The sequence below is a fragment of the Micromys minutus genome (assembly GCF_963924665.1).
Source record: "Micromys minutus genome assembly, chromosome: 10".
Classification (NCBI taxonomy): domain Eukaryota; kingdom Metazoa; phylum Chordata; class Mammalia; order Rodentia; family Muridae; genus Micromys; species Micromys minutus.
The window spans coordinates 3,474,229-3,487,744 of NC_137979.1; the positions used below are offsets into that span (position 1 = coordinate 3,474,229).

The following is a 13,516-nucleotide window of genomic DNA, read 5'->3' on the forward strand; positions in this document are numbered from 1 at the left end:
TTCCAAGAGCCAAGCCTGTTGCTTGTTGGGGGCTCTGCCAAGTTTTGTATCAGAGCAGGGGCTTACTCTGCCTCTAAGCCCTCCTCCAATGGTGGTCCTTCAGACTGCAGTGCCTTATGTTTCTCTTCTTTTCTAGGCCTAGGAGTTCATTTTCTGTTCCTATAACAAAGTGCTTGCGGCTGAATAATGTAACTATGAGAGAGGTTTATTATCTGTAATTTTAGCATTCAGGAGTGAAAAAGTAGGATAATTCTTATGTGTAAAGAAGGCTTTAGGGCTGTGTGTGTTTGTGTGTTGTGCAGCATACACTTTCAATCTCAGTGCCCTGGGGCGGCAGAGGCAGGTGGATCTCTGAATTTGAGGCCAGCCTGGTCTATAGGACAGCACAGAGAAACCTATCTCAAAACAATGACAAAAAAGCATTTGGATTTTATGTTGGGTCCTATGTGCCTCCGAAGTACTTTTCCAGTGCACTGTGGCTTGGTGGCAGCCCCAGCTCTCCACTGCCACTTTCTCGACTTCCTGGAGGCCTAGATGTTCTGTCCCATCTGTTTTGGTCTGACCACAGCGAGGGCCGCTCATTTGCAGCATTGCCAGTGGCTTTCTCTGTCTTCACTGCCACCTGTGAGGGAGCCCCCATAAGACATGCAAGAAGACAAAGCCAAATCGGAGAAACCGACAGCTGTCAATCATCCCCACGGAAGTCAACACACTTGTGATTCCCATACTAGTAAAATATTTTTATTATTTTTATAACACAAGGAAAGTAAAGATTTCTTTTTGGTGTAGACCAGAGCTAAGGGAAGCAGAATAAAGGGATTAATAGGACTTTTATGCACTTTTGATGATCATAAAAAGTTAATACCAACTGCTTGCCATAAAACTTATCATAGCTCCAAACACGTATAAAGGATCAGTTTTAAAATCTATAAAAGTAAAAAATATACAGTTGGACGCTCTAACACTTATTCCATCTTCAATATAAAATTGTAAACATTTATTTACACAAAGCACATGTGTATAAGAGAGTCCGAGCACCCTTTTCTTCTTGAGTCACGGCCCTGAGAAGATGGGAGAGAGGAAGTGGGTGGTTACCTCTTCCTAACTCCTCAAAGCCAGACTCATAAATAAAGCCATGGGCAGCTCTGGGGGGGACCCCAAGAATCACATTTTATTGCTATGACATTGCAGCAAGTGAGCTGCCCACTGCCTAAGTGGCCAGCCTGGGCCTAAGGTAGAGTGCTGGGCCAGCCGGTGTGGGCCGGTGTGGGCAGCTGGAGCAGGAGGCCGGAAGAGGAACCCGGATCCATCTCCAGCCCTCAGCCCTATTTTTGGTAGAGAACCCGCTGAAGCCACTCTCCCTCTTCCCCCGACAGTTGGGGAATCTCAGAGGGTGGCCTCTTCACTGACTTTAGGAGTCACCTGCTTCTCTGAGAGCTGAACTGAGTTTCTGGGGAGGACATGGCAGGAGAAATGGCTATGAGGGACAAGGACCTGAGAGCACAGGTGCCCTCAGTGAAAAAGGCACTGCTGGTGCAAACTAGTTAGCAGTGTGTGCACACCTTCTGACCCCTCTGACTGTGAAGGCTGCTTGTCATTTCCTTGGCTCAGTTCTTTACACTGGATGAAGCATTGCAGGACCTCAGGACAATGCACAGAAGTCACTGCAGCAAACACCTTTCCCTACGCCATCGTCGTAACAGGCTCATTCTACGCTCACCATCTTGCTTGTGATGAAGACAAGTGCTCACTCTTGCTGTTAGCAGCCCGTGCACCATATTCTATTCCATGGCTTCTCTGCTCAGACAACTCCATCAACAGACCTTCTAAGAGAATCTACTTCAATCTTTAGCGAGGATTGGTTAGTGTTATAAAACCACGTTGAAAGTGCAAGTCACCACTGTGGGAGGAACAGAAGTCTGGAGGGTACAGAGTGGAGTGGTGCCTAGCCGGCAGGCTGCCTGCAGCCTTCTTCCCCAAGCCTATGCTAGGCTCAGGCTCCCTAATGCAGTGAAGTCAGCTACTGTTTCCCGTTCTGGCTAGAAGAGGTCGGGAGTTAGAAGGGTCATGGGATGATGTGGAGGAGGAAAGATGTGTGTACGACTGAATGGCACTTCTGTGTGTACATACGTGTTGTCAGAGACATGCTGGATCTGCACCTTCAGCATTTAGACACGCCAGGGCTTGAAGGGGCTCCATGGGGCCGTGTCCTCAAGAGTGAGTGGCAGCCAAGAACTAGCTTTGAGGAAGGATCCTATCTGCAACACTAGGTGTGTCATCTTGTGGCATCCTGATCATTTTGGCATCTGCAGTCACAACCTGCACGGTGGCAGTGATTTCCAGTGACCATGAAAGCTGACAGAGCAGGGATAAAAGAGGCTCCGACTCCTAAGGAAACCCTTGGTTTCCAGTGCCACTTACAATACAACCACCACCTGTCCTAATCTGCTTAAAAATCTTAAATTAAGAGAATTACTTCTATGCTATAAAATGCACATAATCCTATATAAAATCCCAAGAAAGGTTTGTTCCCAGCCTTGAGGCAAGTGGAGAAGTCATGGGTAAAAACCCAGCACACATTCTTGGTAAGCCTGATATAGTGGGGCTTAATTGTTTCCACTGGCTTTTTGGTCATCTGGGTAGGAAGCTACCTTTCAACCCTCTATCCTGCTATCCCAACCCTAGTTAGTGATGCCAATGTGCTGGTCCAGCCCAACGGACCATCAGATACTGACCAGAGCTGGCTCCAGTTGTGGCTTAGGTTCTATTGGCCCGATTCTCTGGGCCATGGGCTTTTGGTCCAAAGTAGTTGTTCTTTCTTGAATCTGAACAAAAATATACGATGACTAAACACTGACACACCACACAGATGTCTCCGTTACTGTGACCCTAAGAGATCATCCAACTCATTGATCCACTCCTCAGAAGTCCTGTTCTTCAGCAGTGAGTCGATCAGGTCAGTGTGTCCAGCCACACTGGACAGACCGCTGCTGCCTGGCTGCCCACTGTAGGCAAAGGGCAGCTCTTGGCCCATGGTCCTCACAGGGTAAGCCTGAGCACAGTGAAGCCCCTGCCGGCTGTTCATCTGTGAAGTGGGGCTCTGGCCGAAGGCCCCCAGCTCAGGCCCCGAAGGGCTTAAGCCAGGCAAGCCCTGCTGTGAGGCTGCTTGGGGAGGTGCAGGGGCAGGGGCATTGTTCCTCTGCTGTGTGCTCACTGGGGGCAGCATGGGCCCTGCTGCACCTGCTGAACTCATAGGAGCCATAGGCCTGCTGGGCATGGCTTGGGAGAACTGCTGGCCAGATATTTTCAGGTGGGCTTGCTGTATGTGGAAATTGGAAGCTGCAGTGAAGGGGCTCACACTGCTGTTCCCAGGTGTCTGGCTGCTTAGGTTTGGCATTCCCTGATGTTGCCATGAGGCATTCTGGCTTCCCATGGCTGCTGACACCCTTGGGACTTGTGGCTTTGTTAAACCAGGAGGCAGGGCTCCCTTACTGTGCTGCTGGGAGAGGCTGGCACTCCCCAGAGAGTTCTGACCATATGCAGCTGAGGTGGAGGCAGCTTGGCCCACGCTGGTCTGCCGTGGAATGTGGGCATGTGTGCTGGTAGCCTGTGGTGGGGGCTGGGAAACTATCTGGGCTAGACCAGATGCCATGCCATAAAGGCTGTTCTGAGGCAAACTCTGGGACCCAGTAAACTGGGCCACTCCACGGTCCTGCTGGCCAGAGCTGGAGGGGAGAGAGGAGACAGGGGCATGTCCAGGACCCATCGACATCAGAGTCCCAGGCTGAGGGAACACTCGAGGACAGCTGGAATTAGACGGACCCAAGTTGTTCATCCCAGGCACAGCAGCAGAAGGTCCTAGAAGAAAGAACATTCTAGCAGTCAAGTCAGCACTCATTTTCCTTTACATCTGTGTGTGTGTGCATATGTGCCACTCGAGTGAGGGAGGGAGAGGATGGCAGGCAGGAGTAGTTCCTGTCTTAGTCAAAAGAGTTTCTAGTCTTGTGAATAAACACCATGACCAAAAGCAACTTGGGGAGCAAAGGGCTTATTTCATCGTCCCCCACCCTGAGACAGGGTCTCACTGTGTAGACCAGGGTAACTTCAGACTCACGGGATCCAACTGCCCACACGTCCAGCCCCACAGGAATAAGCACAGCTGGGCTTCTCTGTCCATAGGTACTTGTGTCACGTGTGCATAACACCCATCAAATGTAGACATCATAAAAACAACTTTTAAAAACAGTTGTGACAAAAGAGACCCTCCACTGTGGTAACAGCCCGTATCAGTGGGGCATGATCGAGTTGAGAACCCAGGCCGGGCACAGGTTCCAGTGACTCCAATAGACTTCCAATCATTCCATATTCCTAGCGGCACACCAGGGGACCGCATCTAGACTCTTACCTGGCTGTGGTCTGTTCCCATGACATGTCACAGTGAGAATTCACTAAGGGAGGCAATGCCAGCATGCATCTGACATGTGACTTGCAATCTCTACAGCTCAGGGCTGAGGCTCAGGTGTCTCTTCCCTTCCTTGTGACATCAGGGTGCTTTAGAATAAAGCCTTCCATTTGGAAATCAGTTGTTGGTTTTCTTTTAAAGACAAGACCCTTCAAACTCACACTACGAAGCTGAGGATGACCTTGAACTTGATCCTCCTGCCTCCACTTCCCAAGTGCTAGGATTATGGGCACAAGCCACCACACCTAGGTTGCTGTGGGGTTCTTCTAAAGACAACTACCTATTTTAATTAAGATTTACACATAAACCAGGTGGTGGTGGTGACAGCACATGCCTTCAACACCAGCACTCAGGATGCAGAGGCAGGAGGATGATTTCAAAGCCAGCTTGGTCTACAGATGAGTTCCAGAGCAGTCAAGGTTGAAAAATCCTGTCTCAAAAACAAAACAAAGGGCTTACACATAAGATGCCCTCTCACTAGTGATAATTTTGCTTCACATGGATGTTTAACTGAGCTTCCTCATAGTCAACCCTGGAGACCACCTTGTGCCACAGAGGATCTGAAAATCTAGCCCTCACCTCCTAACCACAGCACCACACATCATGAGCTCTACCCCTCTTATACCCAAAGCTGCCCCTCTCCCCGACCTCCTTCACCTCTCCTTACCTGTGAACTGTCCAACCTGCTGTTGGAAGGTGCTTTGCGTCGGGTCTTGGTACTGGGGGGGTGGGCGGGTCAGATGACGCTGAAACTGTTGCTTCTCCTACAAAGTGTCAAGAACAGAAACAAACAATAAAACTCAATGTAAGCCTGAAGTCAAAACCGATTAGGAGAAAAGTGCTCCTTGCCACTCCTCAGAGGCACCTGTGAGTGCAGGGACGGCAAGTGTCTGCTCACGGGTACAGTGTTTGGGTGATAAAAATGGGTTCTGATGGTAACTGCACAACTCTGCACAAGTTACAGTGGAAATCACCGAAGTGTGTTGATGGGAATATATCCTAATAAGCTGCTAGTTTAAAGATGGTGGGCCTGGTGGTTTTGGTGGTGCACACCTTTAATTCTAGCGCTCGGGAGGCAGAGGTGGTGGATCTCTGCTTCAGGCCACCATGGTCTACAGAGTAAGTTCCAGAACAGTCAGGGCTACACAGAGAAACTCTATCTAGAAAAACAAAACAAAAAATAATAGGAACTGAGGCAGTGACCAACCTCAGTAAAGTGTAGTCTCTAAAGTTGGTTCTAACGTATTCTTTGTGTTTGTCATGGGCTAAGCACTGTGGAGTGTGTCAGAGGATAGCTGTGGGTGTGGGTCCTGCTCTTCTTTGTGCTGAGACAGGGTTTCCTTTGTTCAGTACTGAAGCCAGGCTTGCTGACCCAGGAACATCAAGGGGGTCTGTCCCTGCTTCGCATTTCCACGAAGAGCCTCTGACCAGTGAGTCCCCGCCTCTTCCCTCACTTTGAGACACTGCATCACTGTGGCCCAGACTGGCCTCGAACTTACTGTGTAGCTAAACATGACGGTAGTTCTCCCGCATCAGCTTGCTGACAGTTAGGATTACAGGTGGGGGCTCCTATGCCCAGCTGGCTCCTGTCTTAATTAGAAGACGTGGTTCAACCTCTCAAAGGCTCTCATGGCTGCCTGGTGACCCGAGGGAAATGTGCATCTTGACCTCAGGACTTCAAGGGCAGTTCTACTTCATTTATTTGTTTTAAGTAAAAACATTTTTTTAGTATGCTTTTAAAAAATGAAGTAAATTCTGGAAGCCATTTTTATTTATTTGTGTGTGTATTAATGTGTGCCATGTGTGAAGATCAGAGAGCAACCTGCTGAAGCCAGCCCTGTCCTGCCATCTAGTGGGACTCAGGGTCACACTTAGGTGAACACACCTGCATACAAGGACTTCTACCCACTGAGCCATCTCTCCAGTCCCTTCTGTAAGATTTACTATTAAAGGTTTTGTTGTTGTCTGATCTAGTGTCTCACCAGGTAGCTCAGGCTAGCCTCAAGCTCAGAGACCCACCTGCCTCTCTGCCTTTCTAGTGCTGAGATTAAAGGTATGTGTCACCATGCCTGCCGTATTCTTGAAGACATGTCTGTCTGCACCACATGTGTACTGGTGTCCACGGAGCTGAGAGGATGGTTGGGCTCCTGGAGCTGGAGTCACAGGCGTTTGTGAACCAGCTGATGTGGGTGCTGCAACACTGATGATCTCCAGCTTAGCTGGTCCTAACTTCTAAAAACAAAAGCAACCTATCATTGTGTGTGAATGAACGTTTGCTTGCTTTTGGGGGTGTGCATGCCATGGTATGGCGTGGAGGTCAGAGGGTCACTTGAGTGGATTCCCACATCTCACGTGTATGGGAGTTACAGGGATTGAACTCAGGTCATCAGACTGCTTTCATTGCGGGGCTGCAAAGGGTTTTAAAGGACACAGCACTGACAGTGTGAACAAGCTCGAATGGTGCCTGTTACCTGCTCAGCCAGGAGGTGCTGCCTTTGCAGGAACTGCTGCTGCTGCAGCTGCTGCTCTCTCTGCTTCTGCTGGTCCAGGAGCAGCTGGTGCTGCTTCATCACAGCTGCCTGCTGCTGGCTGCTGATGTATGGAGAGCTGCCGAGAGTGCTGGCCACACACACACTAGGCTGGGTTCCCACACTGGCGGTTGGGGCTGGGACAGGGACACTGGAAGGGTTCTGTTCCTGTTGACAAAGACAAAGGGATCCAGGTCAGGTAGTAATGCGTGATCTGTCCCAACCCTGATCAGGCCCGGTAAGCTGCACCTAGTGATAGTCTTGGTCACTGTTCTCTTCGGTATCCAAGCCTCCGCTTCCCTGATTTTATATTTTGGACATGAAATGTCCCTTATTGTGTGTGGAGGCATCTTTAAGTTTTAGGGCTTGGGAGGCAGAGGCAAGTAGAACTCTGTGAATTCCATGTCCGTCAGGGATATATAACGAGACCCTAACTCAAAACAGCAAACAACACCACTTCCCCCAAACCAACCAACTTAAAACAAAAAGCCCCATTAAAAAAAGACAAACAATAGGGCTGGAGAAAGGGCCCAGTGGTTAAGAGACTGACTGTTATTCCAGAGGACCCAGGTTCAATTCCCAGCACCCGCATGGCAGCTCACAACTGTCTGTAACTCCAATCTTTGACACCCTTATACAGACATACATGCAGGCAAAACACCAATGCACATAAAATAAAAATAATTTTTAAAAAGCAAAACAAAAATAATTCCCTATAAATATCCTAATCCCCAACCAACCAAAACAAACAAAATAGTGCTATGTCATTAGAGTGTAGACTCAGTGTATGGCTACCCCCAAAGAGCATGAAATATTTTTTTTTAAAGATTTATTTATTTTATTTATTTGAATACACTGTAGCTGTCTTCAGACATGCCATAAGAGGGCATCAGATCCCATTATAGATGGTTGTGAGCCACCATGTGGTTGCTGGTATATGAACTCTGGACTTCTAGAACAGCCAGTGCTCTTTACTGCTGAGCAACCTCTTCAGCCCCATATTTTTATTTTTATTTTTTGACAGGACTTTATGTAGTTGTTTGGCATGAAAGAGATGACTAACCTAAATTAGGTGGTTTCTCAAATGTTTGTGTAGTTAAAGTTTAGGAATTTTTTTCTTTCTAAATAAGGTTTCTTTGGTTAACCGTGGTTGTTCCGGAACTTGCTCTGTAGACCAGGCTGGCCTCAAGCTACAAAAGATCCTCTGCCTCCCGAGTCCTGGGATTAAAGTTCTCAGCACCACGGCCCAGAATTACTAAGGGATTTTACTTTTCATTCAGGATCAATTCCAGTCATCTGTAGTCTCAGCACTTGGGAGGTAGAGGCAAGGGGAATCAGGCGTTGAAGAGCACCTTGGCTACACAGCCAGCCAGGGATAAATGAACTGTGCCTCAAAGGCACAAAGACCAATCTTGCCCTGTTTTCTACATTTTCCACTTCAAAGGATGCCTCAGCTGCTCCCACAGTCCCCAGCGCACTGACATCTAGTTTAGTGTGACAGGACTGGGAAGAGTCTACTCACCTGGCCAGGGGGAACCAATGACCGGAAGGACATGTTTCCTGACTTTGATTTCATCAGAAACAAGGAGTTCTGCTCATTACTCAGATGAGGCAGCTGCTGGGGAAGATATGCCATCAAAGCTGGTTTGTTCTGGCCAGACCCAGGGCCACCTTGGCCACAGTCTGCTTTGTAATGAGAAAGGGGTTTTGTATTGCCATAGTCTAGCACAGACCCTTGGTTATTCACAGGGTTCTGATTCAAGTTACTTGGTGACTGGTGACTCAGCAGGCTGGAGTGGCTGGGTTGGAGGTAGGGGCCTCCTGGCCGAGGAGAACTCTTGCTCACACTAGGCATCATGAGCAGTTTTGAGTTGGTAAAGTCTTGCTTATAGCCAGGAGGGCTGGCAGGCTTCTCCATGGGATAAGGAACATCTAAGGGACTATGGGAGGGCCCTGCCTGCTGCCACGTGGACAGCTGGCCCGGGCCAGATGCTGGGGCAGCTTGCTGTGGATTCTGCAGCATCTGTTCACGCTTCTGCTTGGCAGCTATCTGTTGGAGCTGGTGAGCAGAGGACAGCTCTGAGGTCCCTCCTGGGCCCTGGCTAGGTAATACCACACTTGTGAGGGCTCTTTGTGCATTCTGGGCCTGGGCTGATGCCGGCATCAGGTTTGGACTGGAATTATCCACCCCAGGTTGACCAGTGGTGTGAAACAGAGTCTGAGAGTTCCCAAGGCTTGGAGAGTCTGTGCCCACAGGGGCAGAGGAGGGTGCTAGAAAGGTCTGGCCTGCAGACCCAGCCCTGACTTGTGGAGAACCTAACTGCTCCTGCTCAAAAGCTGCTGGAGAGAACTCAGTCTTAATATTAATGTCCTGGGCCAAGGGGGTTTGTGTGGCAGAACCAGGGGGCTCTGGATCCTTCTTCTCCTCAAAGTCCTCAGTAAACAGGTCCTTCATGTCTTCGTCAGGCACTGACCTGTTGAGCTCTTCGATGAGCTCCTTCCACTCCTGCTCATTAAGGTTGAGGTCAGGCATGAGGTTGCTCTGAGCTACGGAGCTTCCAGCCCCTGCGATCATGCAGGGCAGGTCATCCATTGGCTCTTGCTTGAGTTCTTTACTCAGGCTTAGAGGAAACGGCTCACTGGAGTTGCTGCCTCCATTCAGGTGGATGCTTGAGTCTGCCAGACACTTCTTGTTCATAGAATCTAGCCCCAGGGAATGCTTCCCACCAGTTTGCAGGGCATCTCCCCCAGGCGGCTTGTCAGGCTGACCCAGGGGTGAGGCAGGAGGAAGGCCATTGGCAGACACACTGACCCCCAGAGGGGCCTCCCGGCGGGTCTTCTTATGCCCAGGAAACAGGTCTCCATAGCCATTTGGTTGATCGCCATTCTGAGGGGAGGCAGCGCTGTCATGGCTCCTCTTCACTGCATCATGAAGATGCTGAAAAACAACCAAAAGCACACTTAGGAGCACAGTGCCTTGTCTTGGGTCCCTGCTCTCTGCTTCCCCTTACAGCACTGCCTCTGTTACTCGGCCTGCTGTGGAAAAGTGAGCATTACACCCAGGGCTTGGGCAGGACACAAGCTTGACGATGGCTATTGTCATCTAGTTTGAGGATGTGCATTAGATCACCACAGGAATCCTGGATCTTGTCATACCTAAGAACTGCCAATATCTTCAGCTCCCACCTCCAGCCTCCCCTGCCCCAACCCCTGACTTTCCACTCATATAAACCAATACATTTTTTTCTTTCTTGTGCTTGGGCTGATTTAATATGAATTCTGTTACTTCCAACCAAAGAAGCAGTACTAGTTTGAATGAGAATGGCCCCCATATGCTAGTGGAGCTGTTTGGGAAGGATTAGGAGCCTTGTTGGAGGAGGTGAATCATTGGGGGGCCTCTGAGATTTCAAAAGACTGGGAACAGTCTTGCTCTTTCTCCACCTGAAACCTGTGGATCAGATGCGAGCTTTGGGATACTGCGTGCCATGCCTGCCACCACCGTACTACTTCCCGCGATGGTCCTCGACTAACTCTCTGAATCTGAAAGTAAGCCCCAATTGAATGCTTTCTTCAAAAGTTGCCTTGGTCGTAGTGTCTCCTCACAGCAAGTGAATAGTGACTAAGGTAAGAGCCCTGACTGTAGTTTTTCTTCCTCTGACAGTGGTAGTGTCGGCCTAACTGCTAGTTCCTATATCCTTCTCAAAGCACGTGTTCCTCTGTGGTGCATGCTTCTACACACACCGCATGAGCTGGCGTCTATTTTCAGCTCTTGTCCCACTTAAATCTACTGTGTGTGTGTGTGTGTGTGTGTGTGTGTGTGTGTGTGTATGGGCATGCATGCATACAGGCCAGAGCGCACAAGTCAACTCGTAGGGCATGGTTCTCCCTTTCACTATGTGGGTTCCATGGCCTGAAGTTTGGTTGTGAGGTTTGGGGACAAATCTTAGCCCTTTGCGCCATCTCAACAGCTACTCCATCACCCCCTAAGCAGCTTCAGACAAGGTGCTCCAGAGGCAAAGCTTATGAGCCTTAAAGTCTGTCACTGGACTCCATCAAGTCTACTCTGACACCCTCATTTTCTTTGTGACTAGCTTCATTCTTCTAGCCTTGGTAAACGTTTACTTGTGCCAGGACTACAAACGCTGTGGGGACTATAAAGGCAAGTAAGCTAGTCGTTGTTTATGGCCTTTCAGTCTCCCGAGAGCGCAGAGCAAACTGGACATTGCTATAGAATAAGGCAAATGTCCTACGCATGCCATAGAATAAGCTCCCTCAGAGTTGGGGTGGGAGTCCATGGTGAGAACTGGCCAAGTGTGGCGCCCTCCCTCCCAGGCCTGGGCTCCGGCTCTCGGCCCCACGTTCCTAAGCTCACATTTATTAAGTTGTATCTTATCCTCTACCCCTCACCCCTGTACCAAATCCACCTCCCACTACTCCTGAGCAATGAAGTATGATTAAAAATGTTCCAGCTTGGTGCTTGCTTTGCGTGATGGTGTATGGTTGTAATCCCAGCACTTAGTAGGCTGAATTAAGTCTTAAGAGTTCAAAGCCAACCTCTTTCCTTTAGATTTATTTTATGTATGTGAGTACACTGTTAGCTGTCTCCAGACACACCAGATCCCATTACAGATGGTTGTGAGCCACCATGTGGTTGCTGGGAATTGAACTCTGGACCTTTAGAAGAGCAGTCGTCTTAACCTCTGAGACAACTCTCCAGCCCTTTGAGACTCTCCAAGAAAGTGTCCCTAGTGACAGTTTTAGTTTCCAGTTTTTAGGAGTCAGCGTGGCACAGAATTCCACGCTATCCCATCTGGCAGCGGGGTGCAAGCACGCTTGGACCTGAGTTTGCAGCTCTCAGCACAGATGACAGTTCCCTCCACCTCTCAGTCTCAGTTGCTGTGTTTATTCTTTTTCACCTTATCAGCATTTCCCTTTTATCCATTTTAATGCCTGGGTGTTTTGCTGGTTTACTTGCCTATGCAGCACATGGTTGCAGTGCCTATGGAGGCCACAAGAGGGCACTGGATTCCCCCGGGACCAGAGTTCTGGTCAGCTCTGAGCTGCCACAGGAGTGCTGGGAAGAACCTGACTCCTCTGGAAGAGCAGTCAGCACTCTGAAGCGCTGATCCACCTCCAGCCCCCTCATGAAGATTGTCTGGATTATTAGAGCTTAAGTTCTACCACTGCCAGCTGGCGTTCCTTTAAATCCACGTATGGATACATACTTGGTCTAAGAAAGGAACTGTGGGGCAGAGTAAGCAACTTAATCTCCATCCAAGAATCCAATTTAAGAACAAACCCTTGGAGGCTGGAGATGGCTCAGTGCATAAGAGCACTGGCCACTCTTCTAGAACTTCTCCTGGGTTCAATCCGGAGAACACACATGGTGGCTCACAACCACATCCACTCTATCTTTCCTGTCATCCTCTTTTGCTCCAAGAGCGCCATCTGGCTGGTGACTTTCCTATCTTTCTAGTAAATGTAGACACCAAAGGTGTCAAGTCATTTATAAGCAAGTCAGCTGCCTCAGATTAGAAGAGAATCCCTCTCCACTCCAACAAGTTTAAATGTGCCATGCCCTTTTTGAGTAGCCAATTGCAAATAGCTGCAGACAAGTTCCAAAGGAACAGCTCACTTTTCTAACACTCAGTGCTTTCAGCCCAGAGAAGTGCTTGACCACACCCTCAACTAGGCAAAGATTTAACTGGAGTGATGTAGGCAGGGGCGGGGCACTGTAGGATGTGGTAGTCCTGGCAGATTCACAAGCATTGGACACTCAACATGTGCAAAGTCCTTGTAGGGAAGGAGAAGTGGAGAGGCCTTGGAGCCCAGACTGCAGACATTCCTAAGGAAGATGAGAAAACAACCTGAACAGGTTAAATAAAGGTCACATATTAGAATGGGGATGGAACGTGGCAACAGTTGCTCACCTACAATCTGTGACATTGTATGTTTTGTCCCCACCACCACTACAGTAACGCTATGTGAACGTTGTACAGTAATACAAGCTCAGCCTCCATCTACATGAGCATATGCTGAGCTTAGGGGTCTACAGAATTCCAGAATGATGTAGTAACTGGGTAGCCATGGTGTGCAGAATATCAAGTGTCTCTCTGGTGCCATCCTCAGTCCTGACTCCCACCCCACATGGGCCAGCTCTCCCACTGGAAGGCCGTGGATTCCTGACGCTACCCACCCAATCCACTCTGGGAGGAGGTCTCCAGGATATCAGCACAGCTCTGAAGCTACAGTCATTCACACCTTATGGACAGGAATCAGCATTCTGGCTTGTGAGCAACACTCCCATCAGCCTTTACAAGGTCTCTTCCAAGCTACAGCTTTGAATTTAAAGTTTACTTTGTGTAAAGGCACTGTGTTTGTGCTTGTGCTCATAGAGGTCAGAAGAGGGTGTCTGACCCACTGCAGCTAGAGTTACAAGGGCTTATACGCTATCATGTAAGTGCTGGGAACTGAACCTGGGTCTTCAGGAAGAGCAACACTCTTAAAATTGCTGAGTCATGTTCCC

General features: G+C 49.1%; 1 protein-coding gene across 1 annotated transcript in view; it reads right to left on the reverse strand.

Annotated features, from left to right (window-relative positions):
* Window positions 1-767: 767 nt before the first annotated feature.
* The window catches only part of MAML1 (mastermind like transcriptional coactivator 1), a 31,897-nt gene continuing 19,148 nt past the window's right edge, over window positions 768-13,516 (reverse strand). The window contains exons 2-5 of the mRNA XM_080924079.1: window positions 8,513-9,928; window positions 6,934-7,158; window positions 5,130-5,226; window positions 768-3,858 (exon numbers count right to left, since the gene is read on the reverse strand). Of these exons, the coding sequence (XP_080780205.1) occupies window positions 2,879-3,858; window positions 5,130-5,226; window positions 6,934-7,158; window positions 8,513-9,928 (2,718 nt within the window). The 3' untranslated portion in view covers window positions 768-2,878. The remainder of the gene's footprint in view (window positions 3,859-5,129; window positions 5,227-6,933; window positions 7,159-8,512; window positions 9,929-13,516) is intronic.